The 18980-nt window shown below is 41.8% G+C and overlaps 1 protein-coding gene across 1 annotated transcript in view; it reads right to left on the bottom strand.

Annotated features, from left to right (window-relative positions):
* Positions 1-18757, bottom strand: part of LOC126456173 (protein takeout-like) — a 186651-nt gene extending 167894 nt beyond the window's left edge. The window contains exon 1 of the mRNA XM_050091926.1: positions 18603-18757. Within this exon, the coding sequence (XP_049947883.1) occupies positions 18603-18757 (155 nt within the window). The remainder of the gene's footprint in view (positions 1-18602) is intronic.
* Positions 18758-18980: the final 223 nt, after the last annotated feature.

The following is an 18980-nucleotide window of genomic DNA, read 5'->3' as shown; positions in this document are numbered from 1 at the left end:
CGGCTCCACCAAATAGTAACGCACAGCAACAAGGAAGTCAGTATGTACAGAAGACACATCATTTCAATTCCTATCGCAACGCACCATATAGTAATGACTATCATGACAGATGTAAAAGTAATGAGCACAATTTTCAGCGTAAATTTAATAACAGTCGGGCTTACTAGCAGCAGAATCATCCGCAACAACAGATTAAAATGAATGAACCAGACTGTCGGTATCATCCCGAACCTACGTCAGGAAGAAATAACAGAACAGTACAAATAGTAGAAATGCCACAGCATCCTCCCTCAAATAACAGTATGTCAGAAAGAATTTGAGTAGATACAGTACAGACTGAATCTTCCAGCAACGTAAGCAATACTTTTGACACACAGACTCTTGTTCACGAAAATGTTATTACTTTTGACGACATCCGATACACACTTTTGCATTAAAGACAGAATCACAACGAATGTAGACGACATTCTTATTGCAGAAGCTAACTGGTCTGAACACAATCTGATTCTTGAACATCTGTTGCAAACTCTTCGTGCACAAGGACTCACGGTTAATCTTAACAAATCGCACTTTGCCAAAACTTCCATAAAATTTCTTGGACATGTAATTTCAGCGCCTGACCCGGAAAAACTTCAAGATTTACGTGACATTACTGTTCCAACGACAAACAAACAACTACGCAGCTTTTTGGGTTTAATTAACTTTTTCCGCAAATTTATTCATTACTCTGCTTTAGACACCCTAGATTATGCCAACTAACGGGTAAAAACACTATTTGGTCCTGGGATAGCCAAGCACAGTCTGAGTTTGTTAATTTGAAACATGCCTTGTTGAATGCACCACTTTTGACACACCCAGATCCTACCAGAAATTTTTCCATTGCCACCGACAGTTCTAACACCGCTTTAGGCGTACACATTTTTCAGGAAATTGAAGAAGACGGTAATACAGTAATTAAGAACATCGCCTTTGCAAGTCGCATTCTGTCACCTGCTGAACGCAATTATTCTGTTACAGAATTTGAAACATTATGTGTTGTATGGGCATTTACGAGATTTAGGCATTTTCTTTATGGAAGACATACGACCGTTTACACAGATCACAGAGCTATACAGTTTTTACTTTCAGCTAAATTTACACACGACAGGTTAAGCAGATTGCAACTTTATTTACAGGAATTTAATTTTAAATTGTTCACATTCCCGGAACACAAGATATTGTAGCAGACGCACTATCCCGTTCTCTCAGCAACAATCAGCAAGACATCGCAACCAACTTCTACAAAGCAAATTTTAGCGTCATGTATATTCGACAAGTTGCATTCGAAAATTTTATTTCGTCGTCATTACAAGACGTAGCACAAGAGCAGAGCAAAGACAACGTGTGGAAAGAAATTAAACACCTTTGGCAAGATAGGAATAATGTTACCATCAGAAACCATTACACTGTACGCAATAACATTCTGTTTCGCCGCTCTCACCCTGACAGCAACAACTGGTTATTATGTATTCCTGACGAGCTTGTAAACAAATTAATTTGGTACACTTATTTAAGTTACGCACATTACGGAGCTAGAAAATGTTTTCTTATACTGAGACAAAACTGTTAGTTTGCCAACATGGAGAAACGTATTCGACGAGTTTTAGCGTCATGTAAAATTTGCCAGAAAGCTAAATCAGACGCGACTTCACATATTCCTCCGTTACATCCCATTGTATCCGTTAAATTGAGAAACATGGCCGCTGTGGACATTTTTGGTCCGATTCCCAGAACTAATAGAGGTTTTTGCTACATCTTTGTCGCTGTTGAACTCACTTCGAAATTTGTTACCTTCACTCCGTTACGCAAAGCTAGTGCTAAATCTGTTTCGAATCCATTTGTAAAACATTTTCTATTTCATGTAGGGCATATATTGAAAGAAATTTCCAACAATGGACCGCAATTTCGATCTGCTATATGGACACGTATGTTACGAGCTAGAAACATTTCTCCGATCTATATATCCAAGTATCACGCTTCTTCGAACCCTTGTGAACGACTGATGAAAGAAATTGGTAAACTATGTAGAATATACTGCCATAAAAAACATTGACTGGGACATACAAATACTCTCATTCCGGGATGTAATTAACTCCATACCATATGAATCTACTATGCTATCTCCGACTGCTATATTGAAAAATGTTGAAACACCTAACTAAATTGAAGAATTAGTATCCTTTCCTACATCTCGTCGATTACGTCACCATGAAATAATTGAGATTGCGCTAAACAACATCAAACGTGCCGCAGAGCGCCGGAGAAGACAGCAAAAACAGGTTTGTACACGCTGTGACCTTCACGTTGGACAGAAGATATTAGTACGTACTCACTATTTATCCAACAGAGGAAAGAGTAGACGCAGTAAATTTGAGCTTCTATACGGAGGTCCATATCGAATTCGCAGCATTCCTCACCCCAATGTAGTACATGTCGAAACTTTGAGAACCAGAAAAAGCAGAGGCAGTCACCATGTCTCCAATATTAAACCCTTTATTGAATGAACATACTTTATGATTTATCACATTGTAATGCCTTTTCCAGTTATTGATGTGACCACTTACTGATGATGATTATATTTTTTCTTGGCAAGTGCCCGGCAAGGTAAAGTTAGCAGGTCGCTTTTCTTGTCGTTACACATCAGACCGTGCACATTTTTTCGTGTATGTATGATTGTTTTCCTGTTTTGTCTGTATGTACTACAAAATCTTTAAGATATAACAAACACCAGATGACTTTGACATTTTTCCTTATATCTCAATATCTTGACTATTCTACATTTTTTGCTACTGCATTATGATACTGTGTATACATTTTTTGCACTTGAAAACTGTCTAAGATTTTGGCATAATACGTTTTCTGTCATGCTATGCTGTATGCTTAGTTGTATCACTAGAAACAAGTTTTTATCTAATGGGTATATGATTTAAATGCAAGATATTAATCCTTATTCATCATTTTCAGAAAGCAATAACATGTACAAGAAATAAATTAAACAAACCACAGTGGTTTACTATGAATTGGAAATCTGACCATCGGAATGAAAGAAAGAAAATTGAATACCTTGTCATGAAGAGTAAATGGATCAGAATTAACAAGCATTAACCAGAATATACTATACACATCGTATGATAGCAGTCTTGACTAATTATTTTTCTTTCAGAAAACGAGGCGATTGGTGCAAGCTGTCAGACAGAACTACACATGTTAATTTTAGTGATGAAATTTGCTAGAAGTAAGAAACTCTATACTATGAATAGTTGTATGAAGTAAATGGTAATATGAATATGAATAATGAAGTGTCTCTTTTTTTGCAGATGGTAATAAATGATGATGAATGGTTGTTTGAAGAATATGGTAATGTGAATAATGAAGTTTTTCTTTGCAGATGATGATAATGATGAAATTATTATAATATGAATAATGAAGTTTTTCTTTGCAGATGTGAATAATGACGAAGTTTATATATTTACTATTAGTTAAGAGATGCTATGTAGTTAATTAAGTACTTGTTGCAGTTCCTATTGACAGTATGTCTTATGTCGCATAGTATAATGACTGAATGTTTTGGGAAAGACAGCTAGAGTACATACATATTAAGTACTCGTTTCATTACCTGTTAATTCGAAGTTTACTACTATTCAGCATAATATGCATTTCATCTTTCAGCTCAATAATCTATTTGTATTTTTTCCAGGAGGAGCTTTTCATGATACTAATATGCTATAAGCACTCAATTATTAAATCGCTTCCAGTACTTGCATTTTTTTTACCCAGTTGTGTCTGTCATATGTGAATGTGATCACATATACTGCCTTTGTTTCATAACCTAGCTACAGCTGGCTCATGACAAATGACGTTATTAATCCTTATTTCCAGCAATAAGTCAAAAGCAAATGTTTCCTTGCCCCAGCAATTAATTATCGATCCCAAAGCAATGTACTGCTAGTACAAAAAAAAATTGTTACCTGTCCCAGCTATTACCAGTATACAACTAAATAATGCTACCAGTTTAAGATATATTTTTAGTCCTAAATATAATGCAAATATCTCTGTTGTATTGAATCCATTATATCTATGTATTATTGGACTACAGGCTTTGAGTAATAGTTCCAATGTCTGACATTTTAAATATGTCCTATGTCACGTGAATGATGAGTTCTGAGTAATACTGAATGATGTTTTGTAATAATGCATAAATGCTATGCCAATAATTTCTGTAAATAATATTTTTGTTATACTCTATAAATTCTATGCCAATAATAAACTCATTTTGAATGATGACTTCTGAATAATGCATAAAACAATGCTTTGTAACTGGCCAATGAGTGCCAATAATTACTATATTGAGATGACTTATGAATGATGTTCTGTAATACTCCATACATACTACGTAAATGCTGTGTAAATAGCCAATGAATGCCAATAATTACTCAAATCGGTTGATAGACTAGTGTAATTCTCAATGATGCCTAGCATAAGACTTAATGTCCTTCACCTTCCGACCTAATTACCACCAATTACTGCAATACCCGTTTGTCCTGTCCATCCTCATGATCATGGGGCAGTATATTTGGTTTTTGCACTAATTCTATGTTGGTAAAAGAGTATGGATTCTACAAGAATGTGGTGTTGATTCATCAAACTGTCCACCACCGTGACTGAAGGAGATGTCATTATGGCCCTACCGTTTGGTGAACCTAATGTACTACCAGAATGATAACATTGAATATTAATACATTTCAGTGTCTTGGCTACACTGATAAATACTTCAGGAAAGGGAACTTCAGATTGTCTCACTTGGTGTTGTGCTTCTGTAAAAAGATATGGACTTTCAGTGCAGCTACGTGCAACCTACTGTGCTACAACCATGATGCAATCCTTCCCATTCCTTTCCGAGTTCTTGTAAAATGGTAAAGACTTATGCAGTGCGTTTAAATTCTTGTAAAATTATAAAGACTTTTATAGTGCGTGTGCACTTCAATTGTTAATACGATCAGTCGTTCAAAATATGCTAAAAAATTCAGTGCGTGTGCACTTTATTTCACTTCATGATATGTTATGGAAAAATGCTGAAGAGTTTTACAGTGCGTGTGCACTTTGTCATTTGTTAATATATTTTGAACTCAGTGCGTGCGAACTTTATTTCACTCCTTCTTATGTCTAATTCATGTAATAATCCTAAAGACTTTAACAGTGCATGTGCACTTCATTTATTTAGTTCATGTAAAAAAATGCTAAAGAGTTATACAGTGCATGTGCACTTTAAGTCATTTGTATTTTGTACTCACTGCATATACATTTTGTCATGTTCTGAACTCAGTGCTTGTGCACTCTATTTAATTTTTTATTATGTTCCGCACTTATCAGTAATGTATATACTCTGTGGCTGTAGACTTAGTAACTAAATAGATTATAGAAAAATTTGTTGCTCATTGCAAGTCCAATTGACTCACCATCGCTGCCTAATTTTTGCCCGCCCCCCCCCCCCCCCCCCCCCCCCACAGTGGAGGGTTATGTAAGAGGTCCATGATTAAGAAATTTGTTGTTAGCGCACTCGAGCAGATGTAATTTCGATGGCTTGCTCACGCGCTGCCTGCGATATGTAAGGTATAAGAGAATCTCAGACCAGTGAGCAGTGTTGTCAGCAGTAGCAGTAAGTAGTTGCTAGCGAGCAGCCGTGTGTATGGAGTTGGCTGGACCGGTCGTGGGGGGCACTGGCGGAGCCAGAGCGATATAATATAAGGTAAAAGCAGCCTCGCGCATATGTAGTATTGTTATCTCAAGTCTATGTAAATGTTTTAAAAAAAGTCAGTTAATAATAATCTTTCTCATAAAAAGTAACTTTTGACGATTATTCATTTCAATTTAAAGAATTTACTAATTTCTCCAATCCTTGGTCATCCCGATTATTGAAAAGAAAAAATTTGTTGTTTCTTTTTATACATGACAAATCTATCGGGCAGCATTGCACAGACTGCGCACTCGAGCAGATGTAATTTCGATGGCTTGCTCACGCGCTGCCTGCGATATGTAAGGTATAAGAGAATCTCAGACCAGTGAGCAGTGTTGTCAGCAGTAGCAGTAAGTAGTTGCTAGCGAGCAGCCGTGTGTATGGAGTTGGCTGGACCGGTCGTGGGGGGCACTGGCGGAGCAGGAGCGATATAATGTAAGGTAAAAGCAGCCTCGCGCATATGTAGTATTGTTATCTCAAGTCTATGTAAATGTTTTAAAAAAAGTCAGTTAATAATAATCTTTCTCATAAAAAGTAACTTTTGACGATTATTCATTTCAATTTAAAGAATTTACTAATTTCTCCAATCCTTGGTCATCCCGATTATTGAAAAGAAAAAATTTGTTGTTTCTTTTTATACATGACAAATCTATCAGGCAGCATTGCACAGACTGCGCCAGAAAAATTTATTATAGAAGCAGTTATATACGCGTTATCCGGCGTGCTAATTGAGGTAAGATTTTCAATTTATTCAGAATGAATTTTCAGGTCCATGACGTCGTACTGCCGACGTCCAAAATTTACCAGGTTAAATTGGCAGTCAATTATTGAAAGGTTATAAGTGAGTCACATTTTTTATTATTGAGAGATTAGTGATATTTTCATTATTCCTAGGTTACGGAATAATAAACTGTTAGAAGGTTACGGTGAATGTGAATGAACGACGTAATTATATTTTTTACTGTTGAGAGGTTTAGGAATTTTACTGTTTTGAGGTTACACTAAATGTGAAAATTATTCATATTATTTTTTTTATTTTTTCTGGGGAGGTTACAAGATACACAAGAAGGAGACAGGCACAATTAAAAAACACGCGACAATCTGGTTTCTGTTCACACGAGGTATAAAACACAACGAGCGACAGTATGGAGGTTGTTCGCAACACTGACAGGGTACGCACAACACTGAACACACACTCATAACAGCACTATACAGGTGACACGGCGGCAGATAGGAGGGGGAGGTCGACCCGCACATATGAGGGGGAAAAGGGGAGGAGAGGAAAAGAAGACATGCAGAGAGAGGACATAAAATAAGGAGGGAGCTGGGCAGACGTGAGAAGGAGTGGGAAAGACAGCGGAGGGGAGAGCAAAAAGGACTCGGAGGAGAGAAGGGAGGCAGAGAGAAGGTAGGCGGGTAAAAAGAGAATGGAAGGTGAGGAAGAGGAAGCCTGGGGAAAGGATAGAGGAAGGGGAGGTGAGGATCAGAGTTAACAGGAGGGATAAATGGAGGGAGAGAGGGCATCATCCGGCAGGGGGTGTCGATGGAAGCCACCTTGGGAAAGGAGATGAAAGGTGTAGAGGTGAAGGGTAGGGGGTACACAATACTGAAGGCTTGACAGAGGGCAGGGTTGGAGAGCAGAGGAGCTACCAGGGGATGAGTGGGTAAAGGTGGCGGCAGGTGTAGAAGATGTGGATATTTTCAAGAAAAAGGAGCAAATGGGGGAAAGGAATCAGGTCGTAGAGGATCCGCAGGTGGAATGGGAGGCATATACGGAAGGCGAGGCAGAGTGCATGGTGCTCTAGGATCTGGAGGGACTTATAGAATTTGGAGGGGGGGTGGGGTGGATATCGAGGCATCCAGGCGGGACTGGCATAACAGAGGATGGGACAAATTAAGGATTTACAGCTGTGGAGGTTGGTTGAGGGTTTCAACCCCCATGTCTGGCCAGAGAGGAGTTTGAGGAGTCGGAGGTGGTTGTGGTCCTTGGATTGGATAGAGAGGAGCTGGGGGAGCAACTATATGCGTTTTCCATTCCTATATGTAGGAGTTATGGCCAGTGTTGATCGTTGCTTTCAGAAGGAAAAATATCCTTTCCTCATACGTAGCTATTTCCTGTACTGGTGACGTCTCGCCATATCTTTGTCTTTCCTTTTCATTGTACTGTGTCAATCAAAAAGAATCAGCCTAGTTTAAAAAAAAATCATAGCTATTGTGTTATTTTAGATATGCGCATGCACAACACATTGTTGATACAGCAACTATTGAGTTTTACATGGCTCCCACTTGGTGGCAGCAGTGTGCGCCCGCTCCAGTTCTAGTAAGAATGGTGTCGGGACAACAGGAAGCGTTTTGTGTTCTACGTTTTTGTGCAGTGTGTATTAGTAATACCTGTTCAGGGTGACTTTCATGCTAGGTATGGTGTGGGTCCCTCTACAGTACAGGGCATCAGACGATGGCATGAACAATTCCGAAAAACAGGTTGTTTGTGTAAAGGCAAGTCACCAGACCGTCCCCTAGAGTCTGACACAGACGTCGAACGAATCCGCTCAAGGAGTCCACAGAAATCCGTTCGACTTGCAGCTCAACATCTCAACATCCCACCCATGTCCGTCTGGCGTGTTTTGCGTTGACGTGTTTGCACGTGGCACCATACAAAATTCATCTACTTAAAGCTCTTCGTTTAGGTGACAAACAACAACGTATGGAGTTCTCTAAATTCTTTCTTGGCAAGGTGGTGGATGACAGTTTTGTTCCAAGCTTAGCGTCTGTGAGAGGCAATATTCCATTTAAATTGAAAGGTGAATCGTCATAATATGAGAATATCGGATACAGACCAACTACATGAAGTTTATACAACATGAGAAGGACTCTTCAGAATTTTATATGTTTCGTGCAGCTTCACGGGAAAAGGTGCATGGTCCAGTTTTCTTTGCCGAGAACACTGTTACAGGAAGCACATATATTCATATGCTTGATAACTTTCTTTCCTTACAGTTGAAGATAGATTCGAACGACTTTATTTACTAGCAGGATGGGACATCGCCACACTGACATCAGCAAGTACTGGACGTTCTAAATCAAAGGATTACAGAACGATGGATGGTCGCATTGGACCAAGTGAATCAGCGTTACATTACAGGCCTCCAAGGTAAATAGACCTGACTGCATGTGATTATTGAATATTTCTTGTGGGAGTCTCTGTTTATGTGCCTCCGTTACCAAGAATGAATGAACTGAAGCATCGCATAACAGGAGCCAGGCAGCTATGGAAGCTGTAACTCAAGACATGCTCGCTGCAGTGTGGGAACAATTTCAATAGCGCACTGACATATGTCGTGCATCTCAAGTGTGGCGTATTGAATACTTATAGTATGAAAAAAAAAGTTTTGAGTTTTCCATTCATCAGAAAATAAAACTAATTGTGTATGTTCATTAGTTTCAGAAATGTAGACGTGCTAAATCGGATGATTCCTTTTGAAACACTCTGCATTTGTTTAGCCTCTAGCTCTTCAAGATATTTTACATATTGCAACATTTTTACACATATTCAGAGTTGAGTCCTTCAAGGACATACTGTCACACCAATAAATCTATGTGCTAATAGAAAATCTGTAATATCGTTTTGTCTGTTTGTCTCAGAACAGGCTGGTCTTAAAACCTATCACAAAGAATTTTATGGCTTTCGCTGGTAATTTCAAGTACTTAGGGCTTCAGTGTGGGTCATTTTTCTTTAAACTTTGACCAGAAAAAAATATTCATACATATTATCAAAAAAGTATGTATGTATGTTTGAATGTATGCTCCACAACTTCACCGGCACCACAGCATCGATTCCAACCAAACTGGCTACACGTATCCCTTACTGTCTGGAAAAAATCTCTGCGTAGATAACAACTACCAACCTGCTAAGGGCTTGGGATGAGGGGTGAAAAAGAAGTGTAGATCAGGACGCGCGAATATGTAGAATTTTCTTCATTCAGTATTTGAGAGCGTGAGCGCTTGGAGACTTGCAACAAACTCTAAACATAATTTATAATCATTGTAAAAGCATTTGTCGTGACACCCTCCATGTAATGATGAAAGGAAAAATGTTTATCGCTTACTACAATTTTGCTGTTCATTTTCACATAAGGCATGACTTATAATACACTCCTGGAAATGGAAAAAAGAACACATTTACACCGGTGTGTCAGACCCACCATACTTGCTCCGGACACTGCGAGAGGGCAGTACAAGCAATGATCACACGCACGGCACAGCGGACACACCAGGAACCGCGGTGTTGGCCGTCGAATGGCGCTAGCTGCGCAGCATTTGTGCACCGCCGCCGTCAGTGTCAGCCAGTTTGCCGTGGCATACGGAGCTCCATCGCAGTCTTTAACACTGGTAGCATCCCGCGACAGCGTGGACGTGAACCGTATGTGCAGTTGACGGACTTTGAGCGAGGGCGTATAGTGGGCATGCGGGAGGCCGGGTGGACGTACCGCCGAATTGCTCAACACGTGGGGCGTGAGGTCTCCACAGTACATCGATGTTGTCGCCAGTGGTCGGCGGAAGGTGCACGTGCCCGTCGACCTGGGACCGGACCGCAGCGACGCACGGATGCACGCCAAGACCGTAGGATCCTACGCAGTGCCGTAGGGGACCGCACCGCCACTTCCCAGCAAATTAGGCACACTGTTGCTCCTGGGGTATCGGCGAGGACCATTCGCAACCGTCTCCATGAAGCTGGGCTTCGGTCCCGCACACCGTTAACCGTCTTCCGCTCACGCCCCAACATCGTGCAGCCCGCCTCCAGTGGTGTCGCGACAGGCGTGAATGGAGGGACGAATGGAGACGTGTCGTCTTCAGCGATGAGAGTCGCTTCTGCCTTGGTGCCAATGATGGTCGTATGCGTGTTTGGCGCCGTGCCGGTGAGCACCACAATCAGGACTGCATACGACCGAGGCACACAGGGCCAACACCCGGCATCATGGTGTGGGGAGCGATCTCCTACACTGGCCGTACACCACTGGTGATCGTCGAGGGGACACTGAATAGTGCACGGTACATCCAAACCGTCATCGAACCCATCGTTCTACCATTCCTAGACCGGCAAGGGAACTTGCTGTTCCAACAAGACAATGCACGTCCGCATGTATCCCGTGCCACCCAACGTGCTCTAGAAGGTGTAAGTCAACTACCCTGGCCAGCAAGATCTCCGGATCTGTCCCCCATTGAGCATGTTTGGGACTGGATGAAGCGTCGTCTCACGCGGTCTGCACGTCCAGCACGAACGCTGGTCCAACGGAGGCGCCAGGTGGAAATGGCATGGCAAGCCATTCCACAGGACTACATCCAGCATCTCTACGATCGTCTCCATGGGAGAATAGCAGCCTGCATTGCTGCGAAAGGTGGATATACACTGTACTAGTGCCGACATTGTGCATGCTCTGTTGCCTGTGTCTATGTGCCTGTGGTTCTGTCAGTGTGATCATGTGATGTATCTGACCCCAGGAATGTGTCAATAAAGTTTCCCCTTCCTGGGACAATGAATTCACGGTGTTCTTATTTCAATTTCCAGGAGTGTATACTACTTCTTAATTAGTAATTGTATTAGCGACACATTTTGCAGACAGTGTTCACACATACCACTGAATGTAGCTCAAAAATTATATCTGCGTACGACAAATATTTCAGGTATATCACGTCATAAGCACTGGGATACGTGAAAAAGTGCCGCATTATTCATGACATTTATATGTATTATTATTATTATATGACTTTTGAATTTCATAATGTTTGTGAAAAAGCTTTCCTCGTTTGATTCAGTGTAGTGAATATAAAGCTTCTAAAATTTACTTTTTAATCCAATCTTCCACACTATTTGTTGTATCATGTACACGATGCATAACGTATTGCTGCTATGTGAACTACCTAGAATTTGAGAAGAAGAGTTCTTAGTGCCTTGCTGGCATAATTTCAGACCTTCTCGCTGACAACCTCCACAAAATGATGAAATAAAAAACTACTTCCATTAGTACATTTTCGCTGTCATTCAGTAAAACTGTCACGTCAAGCATGCCATCTACTTTTGTTGCTTCTTTGCTACTATCTCTATTCACATTTAGCAGACACTATCCACTGATGTGGTGAATGTATTTCCAAAATTATATTATTTTACGACTCATAGTTCTGGAGATATGAGAGAAGGGGAAGATGGACAGACAGAGAGGGGGGAAGGCGGAGGAGGAGGAGGACGAGGAAGTATGGCAGAGAAATTGGAAGTAATAGACAGGGAGAAGGTGAAGAGGAGATAGATATAGAAAGGAAAGAGGTGGTGACTGGCCTTCTGGGAGAGGGGGAACAGGTGACGAATGTGGGAAGGAAGGAGGAAGAGATGGACTGGGAGAGGAAGAGATGGGCAGAGAGAGGAGAATGGAGAAGATTGACTTGTAGAGTTAAAATAAATGCCTACGACATGAACTCCGTATAGCTAGTACTAGCATAAACACCCTTATTATTATCAGCTTTTAGGGTAAAACTCTACTCCTTACATTTAGAGATGAACGAAAATTTCTTGAAGATATTTTGAAATCAGGGCACTTTTAGCTGTCGGACAAGATTTGTGACATTTGAGGGCAGAAGAACTCTGTCTGACGATTTCCTTGTGGAGTTGGACCAGCTAAGCAGCGTATCTGGAACAGTTTAGCAGGAAAAGATTTCAATCTGAAAGGTCTGAAGTTTTTTGTAGTTTGAGAGATTTAAAATTTTATGGTGATGTGCAATAAAACGTATCCTTTGCTCTGATGTTACATGAGGTCGTGCAAGTGTGAACTCTGAATATCAGTTTCTTTGAAGAACAAATTATTGAATCATTGCAATGTTACGTCCTCTCGTCGTTTCTTAAAATCGATACCGTTCATTAAATGCCTCTTGCGTTAAAGTAAGTACAAAGACTGTATAAAGAAAACATGCAAATAAAGGTAACTATTCCGTGACACCACTATTTGCTGATTTTCCACTATTTCGTAATAATTCCGTTATGCCCTTTGACACAGAGTAGTTGAATTCTTTTATATTGTTTCGTACACTGATAAATTAGCTTAACTGTATTAGAGGCAAAACATATCGTTTTCAAGTTTCGTGATGTTCACTCTATTTTTCTAGGTTACTCCGTGAATATATAGCTTTCAGGAAGGCATTGATATTGTGAAAAGCGTATGTGAATGCCTCTCTTATTTCTAGAACTTCGGGCTAAGGTTGTTCCTTCCAGGGGAATATGATACTGTTCCCAAACATACTATTTGCTCTAACTACGAGTATAAAAATATTTTGAAGTAAAGTATCCGAAACGTTATTTACACGTATAGTACGAACACTAACTATTCGCAGTCACGGGGGAGTTTCACAGTGGGTTCTTAACGACCGCGAAACAAACCGAAACCAATGCAGTTACCCAATCGTAAGCATGAGCTTTGGCACCAAAAACTTTCGCTTTTAGCGAAACAACTGTAAGCTTATTCTATGGAAACCATTTGTCCGAGCGTCTGATCAAATGTCTCCGGACTGGTAGATTCCACAGACTTTCCACGTACTTTTTCTACTCCTTCCACCGTAAGTAATCGTTCAGCCTTCCAAAGCTCTGTAAATTACATGAAACTGGATCTCCTGTGTCTTACATGTCGGCTCTCAGTCCTTCTACCACGTCTTTTGTCAGTTTCTCTCGTTCATAGAGGCGTTCCATAGATCCGCTCTCCTCTTCATCTTTTACAGTGGAACTCCTATTTCACTTTAAACACTTTTAATACCATCGAACCTTCTTTTGACTTCTATAGGCAGAATCATTTCATCCAGCGATTATTTCTTTCTAGACTTCCTCACATCTGTCTGGCTTTCCTTCTCCGCACTATGTTTATTAAATATCTGTCGTGTAACTGTCTCTTTCTGAACGTGTTCGCACTTCGTTGACATCTATAAATTGGATTATTTCTTCGGTTAGCCATGGATGTTTTAAAAATGTTACTAACAGATATTTGTTCCAGCACAAAAACTCTATTCTCTGTCGTTTCAACCACCGAGCTCCCATTACCCCTCTTTCCACTGGGACATCGCTGTAACGGAAAAACCTTAGGGAAAATGGACTCAAGATGTGTTGGCAGACTACTGTTGGGCACTCAGATGTTCCTCAAGCAAAGTGTAGTCGAAATTCTACTTAATATACGGTTTAGGTAGGTACAATGTATTCCAGTTACTTTATACATTTACTCAAATATATAAGTACCACAAATGTTTCTAACGTGATTACTTGCAAACCGTTTATGATGGAAGTATTCTGTAAAAAAAATGAAATCGTCACAAAAATTTCTGTATGAACCATCCGTTGCTTTTATTTTAAAAATAAAAAAATTTAATTCCGTTGGCGTGGGAATTGTGAAGGAAATTAATGAGAAGGAAGTCAGCTCTCTTCTTTTACCGACTGCGTGGTAGCCCTGAATCATACACTCGTGTTTCTAAAATACCCTACACAAGCATTATGTCTCATTCTTAATCAGACACGAAATGCCGGATTTTGAGTAGATATTGTAAAATAAATCAGATACAGCATTAAGTAGAGCGATATAGGGCTATAAACGAGACTATGATGAACTTCTCAAATAATGTTTGACTGGCAACATAGGGCAAAATCTCGGGATTTAATCTGGTTGTACTCTATGGCACACATCGGATGTGTACAGTTATTCTATTCGTAAGTCAATAATGCGGAGTGGGTGATTGGTGCTTCGTACGCCAAACGCCTATATCTCTTTGAAAACGAGATCATTTTATGTCGATTGTGTCATCAGTGGCTTTGGTGTCGTAAGAACAACGTTTACGGCTTTCGTTCAGTCGAGAGGCCCCTAGCGCTGCTCTATTGAAAGTCAAATCGTCAACGTAAGTGTCTTCACCGTTCGTCAGGTAACATGACTTATCTCTAGCAAACAGCAGATTCGCCTGAAATAACACAGAGTGTTAACAGCACACTCTTTTCAAATCTTCAGTGAGGTTCATCAATGACAGACAACCGTTCGAGTATGCCCTTGGAGATCTCATATGACAGTCTCTTTTCCTTTCATTAAAACAATGGTTCAAATGGCTCTGAGTACTATGGGACTTAACATCTGAGGTCATCAGTCCCCTAGGACTTACAACTACTTAAACCTATCCAAACTAAGGACATCACACACACCCATGCCCGAGGCAGGATTCGAACCTGCGACCGTAGTGGTCGCGCGGTTCCAGACTGTAGCGCCTAGAACCGCTCGGCTACACTGGCCGGCTCCTTTCATTATTCATACTTTTATTCCCCTACTTCTCTACAGGTTACCCAGTAGGAATGTTTGGCATTCTGGGATATGACAGAAATGTTCCTTCCAAACAAATAAATACAATGACTGTGAACTCTAAAATGCGTACCTTAAGAGCTATGAGCAGTTCTGGGCTGCTAATGAAAAAAATGAGGAGTCCTCTTGCAGAACTCGAAACGACAAGAAAACAAAAAAGCTTTTCAAGGAGAAAGGATGGGATAATAGCATATGTGTTAAGTACTCAGAGAATAATTTTCACAGTAGTGGAGTAAACCATTGAGAGTAGAAATTGCAGGCGAAGATCCATCTGCCGTCCGGAATGGCCGAGCGGTTCTAGGCGCCTCAGTGTGGAACCGCGAGACCGCTCCATTCGCAGGTTCGAATCCTGCCCCGGGCATGGATGTGTGTGATGTCTTTAAGTTAGTTACGTTTAAGTAGTTCTTAGTTCTATGGGACTGATGACCTCAGAAGTTAGGTCTCATAGTGCTCAGAGCCATATTTTCTTTATTTTTTTTTTTAAGATCCATCTAATTTAACTGCATGTCTTACTATGAGATGAAGAGATTGTTAAAAGAGAGGAATCCGAGGCGAGTCGCACGACTGACAACTGAAAACAACAAAAGGGTAGATTTAGAAAAGTCTAACAAGACAGAGACAGGTGGTGGAGTGTTTCGCGCCTGCCAGTGGGCTGACGTCTCGGTGTGGCTCAGCACTGCTTTCGCCGCCTCGAGACGAGATCCAGGGGAAAATCCCCGGTAGCTGCCGACTTAGCAGAGCCGTGTGAAGGCAGGCTGCGGGCCCCCAGTGACGAGGTGGAGAGCCATGCCAGCTCAGGCGACAGCCATTGGCAGACGGCGTCCAGAGAGAGAACCAGCGGGGCAGAAGCGCGATAAGGCGCCCCAGGGGCGCCGGCACGAGGCCACCAGCCGATAGGGCCGCCCTGCTCCAGGAGCTGCCTCAGGCACCTTGCCCGCGCCGTCGCGAACTCCCAACCAGTCCCAGTCTCCGCGTGTACGTTCCGTGAACACCGGTCACATCATCTACAAAATCTAATATTTTGTCTCATATCCGAAGGTGCCTAAAGCTTCTGCTTTTTGCTGATTTCTAGTACAGCTGTGACATTTGGAATGGAAGTTCGACGTACTCATTATTTGCTATGAAACTTTTTCATTGGACCCTTTTATATGCAACCACCAAAAACAGACTGAAAGGTTTGTGGTTCTGCCGCTAGTTTAGCAAGTAAAAAAATGGATCAAATGGCTCTGAGCACTATGGGACTTAACTACTGTGGTCATCAGTCCCCTAGAACTTAGAACTACTTAAACCTAACTAACCTAAGGACATCACACACATCCATGCCCGAGGCAGGATTCGAACCTGCGACCGTAGCAGTCGCGCGGTTCCGGACTGCGCACCTAGAACCGCTAGACCACCGCGGCCGGCTTTAGCAAGTAAATCTTCAATAAACACACTTCAGAATTACGAAAATATTTATACTATACGCCAGTAATTTAAAATTTTCTTATATATCACCTATCTGTGCACCAAGTATTTACCCGGCATTTATTTATGACAATCGTCTGTCAGTCTATCAGTTCCTCCCATCTATCAGCTCCTGCCCTCCTCTCTCTACCCATCTCCTCCTACATCCTCTCTCTATTCATCTCATTTCATCCTCCTCTCTCCTGTGTCTCCATCCCCTCCTCCCCCACTCGCTTTCCATTCCTTCTTACCTTTCTCTCCGTATCGTCCATCCACATTCTACCTTCCATCCGCCATCCCGCACCGAGTCCCACATGCCTCTGACACCTCACAGTCCGTCTTTCTCTATCAACTGCCCCCTTCACTCTCACCATGACCTCTCCCCCGCACACTCTACATTACCTCCTCCCCTTCTCTGCCCATATTCTCTTCCTCCACCGTGCTCTCCCCATCTTCTTCTCCCTCCACTCTGATTATCCATCTCTGAAGCGTGAATTTACTTTCAAAATCTTTTCTTAAAGAATTTACTTTATTTTCTAGTGATTCATCAAGAACATTAACACATTTAATCACACTAGGTGAGCGTGGAAGTAGTTGCCAGGGAGCAACTGATGACAATGAAATTACCTTTAACAAATGGGAATTTTATTCATAAAAGCCTTTTCAAAAACAGATTTAAAATTTATTTGCAGAAAAGCACCCTCGAAATATCAAGTTACAATTTTATTTAGAGCCAGAAAGAACAATATTGACAGTATGAGCCTTCGGGCTGAGAAGCTTGCCGCTCCCTTTCAACACGGCCGTAGTCACGACCGCTCACAATAACCTCTGAAAGACTACACTGGTGCAAATCTGCATCACACCAGATTACTTTAAACTAAAAATTTTAACAACTCACACAAACACATTAACTATGCACCCCGTAAGAGGGATGGAAATGGCACAAACACTCAAACTAAGAAATTATTTGCCACCGAAAGGGCAATTGTTTTTAAAAGGACTCTTACGATGGAAGAGTGGCAATATTATAAAAATAACTATTTACATAAAACCCATAAAATTCAGAGTTACATAAAATGTACAACATGCTCTACATTACACATATACCGCCTCGCGAAATGATTGGCAAGATAGAAACACATTTCAGGAATTCGACCTTTACGTCTAAATTCTCTAAATTCGTTAACACCGAATCCGACAAACATGACAGAGGTAGCTATTAACGTATGGCAGACCGACAGACAGACAGACACTAACTGTCTAACAAATGCGGACGAGAGACAGACGAGCAAGCTGGGGACGAGGGACTGACCAAAAAAACAAGTAGAATTTAACAACATATCACGAATCACTTAACTTCTAATAACGGCGATATCTGGCGAAGACCTGGCGCAGCACCCCCAACACTCTCCCGAACCGTCCGCTGCGAGCCGCTTCAACAGACGCAGGAAGGCGCGCCGATCTCCCGTCTCACGGCGTCGCAGCTTCCCCCGGCCAGACCGATGACGTGGGTTGACTCCTGTTGCTCTCGTGTCGGCCGCGAAACCACTACGCCTCGCTATACGGCGCGGCCACTGGTCTCACGTGGCGACCTCACATGCGGCGACGCTCCAGGCGTACAAGTCATCTTGTGTCTCAGTGCGCTACCGAATAACCGATCGATCCAACCGCTAATGCCCATTGCCTAAGCCAACTCAAGCAGACTGGCGGCCTAACACATACTAGCACTCCGGAGGACAGTAAGACACTAACCGCCTCACCAATGCGGACAAGAGACAGACCCAGACTAATTTGGCTGACCAACTGACCAGACTCGACGACTCAGACTGACAGTCTGCCCTGGCTGACCAACTGCCTCCGACTGACGTTTTCTTAACGAGCTCATGGCAACCTTTCCCATTTTCCACCAGAGCGAGACACCAAAGCAGCGATATCCACAGCGGCGCCACCGCCAGAAACGGAAGGCGACTGCTTTACACTACGCGCTGCGGCGCGCTCTTCAAAACAGCAAATTTTACCACGGCTCCATCTCCTCCTTCCCCTTCTTAGCCTGCCCTTCACATCCTCCCACCTCCATCTGTGAATCATCACATCCCACTTCTATGTGTCCATCTTCTTCGCCCCCATTTCTCGTTTCCTTGTCCATGTCATCCTGCCCCAACTCGCCATCCATCTCCTCCCCCCCCCCCCCTCTCTCTCAGCTCAGCCGTGACAATCCTAACTGCCTTGGAAAGTATTCCAATACTACTCATCTAACATGTCTGTCCTGCATGGCAGCATAGTTCTAAGAGGTTAGCAACAGTTTTCACGCCTGTTTGAGTAAATATGGGAGCTATATAGTTCTTATTCCTGTAGTTCTTCTATTCAGTTAATAAACAGTACGTGTACTAAATTTG

Source organism: Schistocerca serialis, chromosome 2 (genome assembly GCF_023864345.2).
Source record: "Schistocerca serialis cubense isolate TAMUIC-IGC-003099 chromosome 2, iqSchSeri2.2, whole genome shotgun sequence".
NCBI classification, from domain to species: domain Eukaryota; kingdom Metazoa; phylum Arthropoda; class Insecta; order Orthoptera; family Acrididae; genus Schistocerca; species Schistocerca serialis.
Note: the sequence above shows the minus strand (reverse complement) of the source record. Positions and strands in the feature narration are given on the sequence as shown.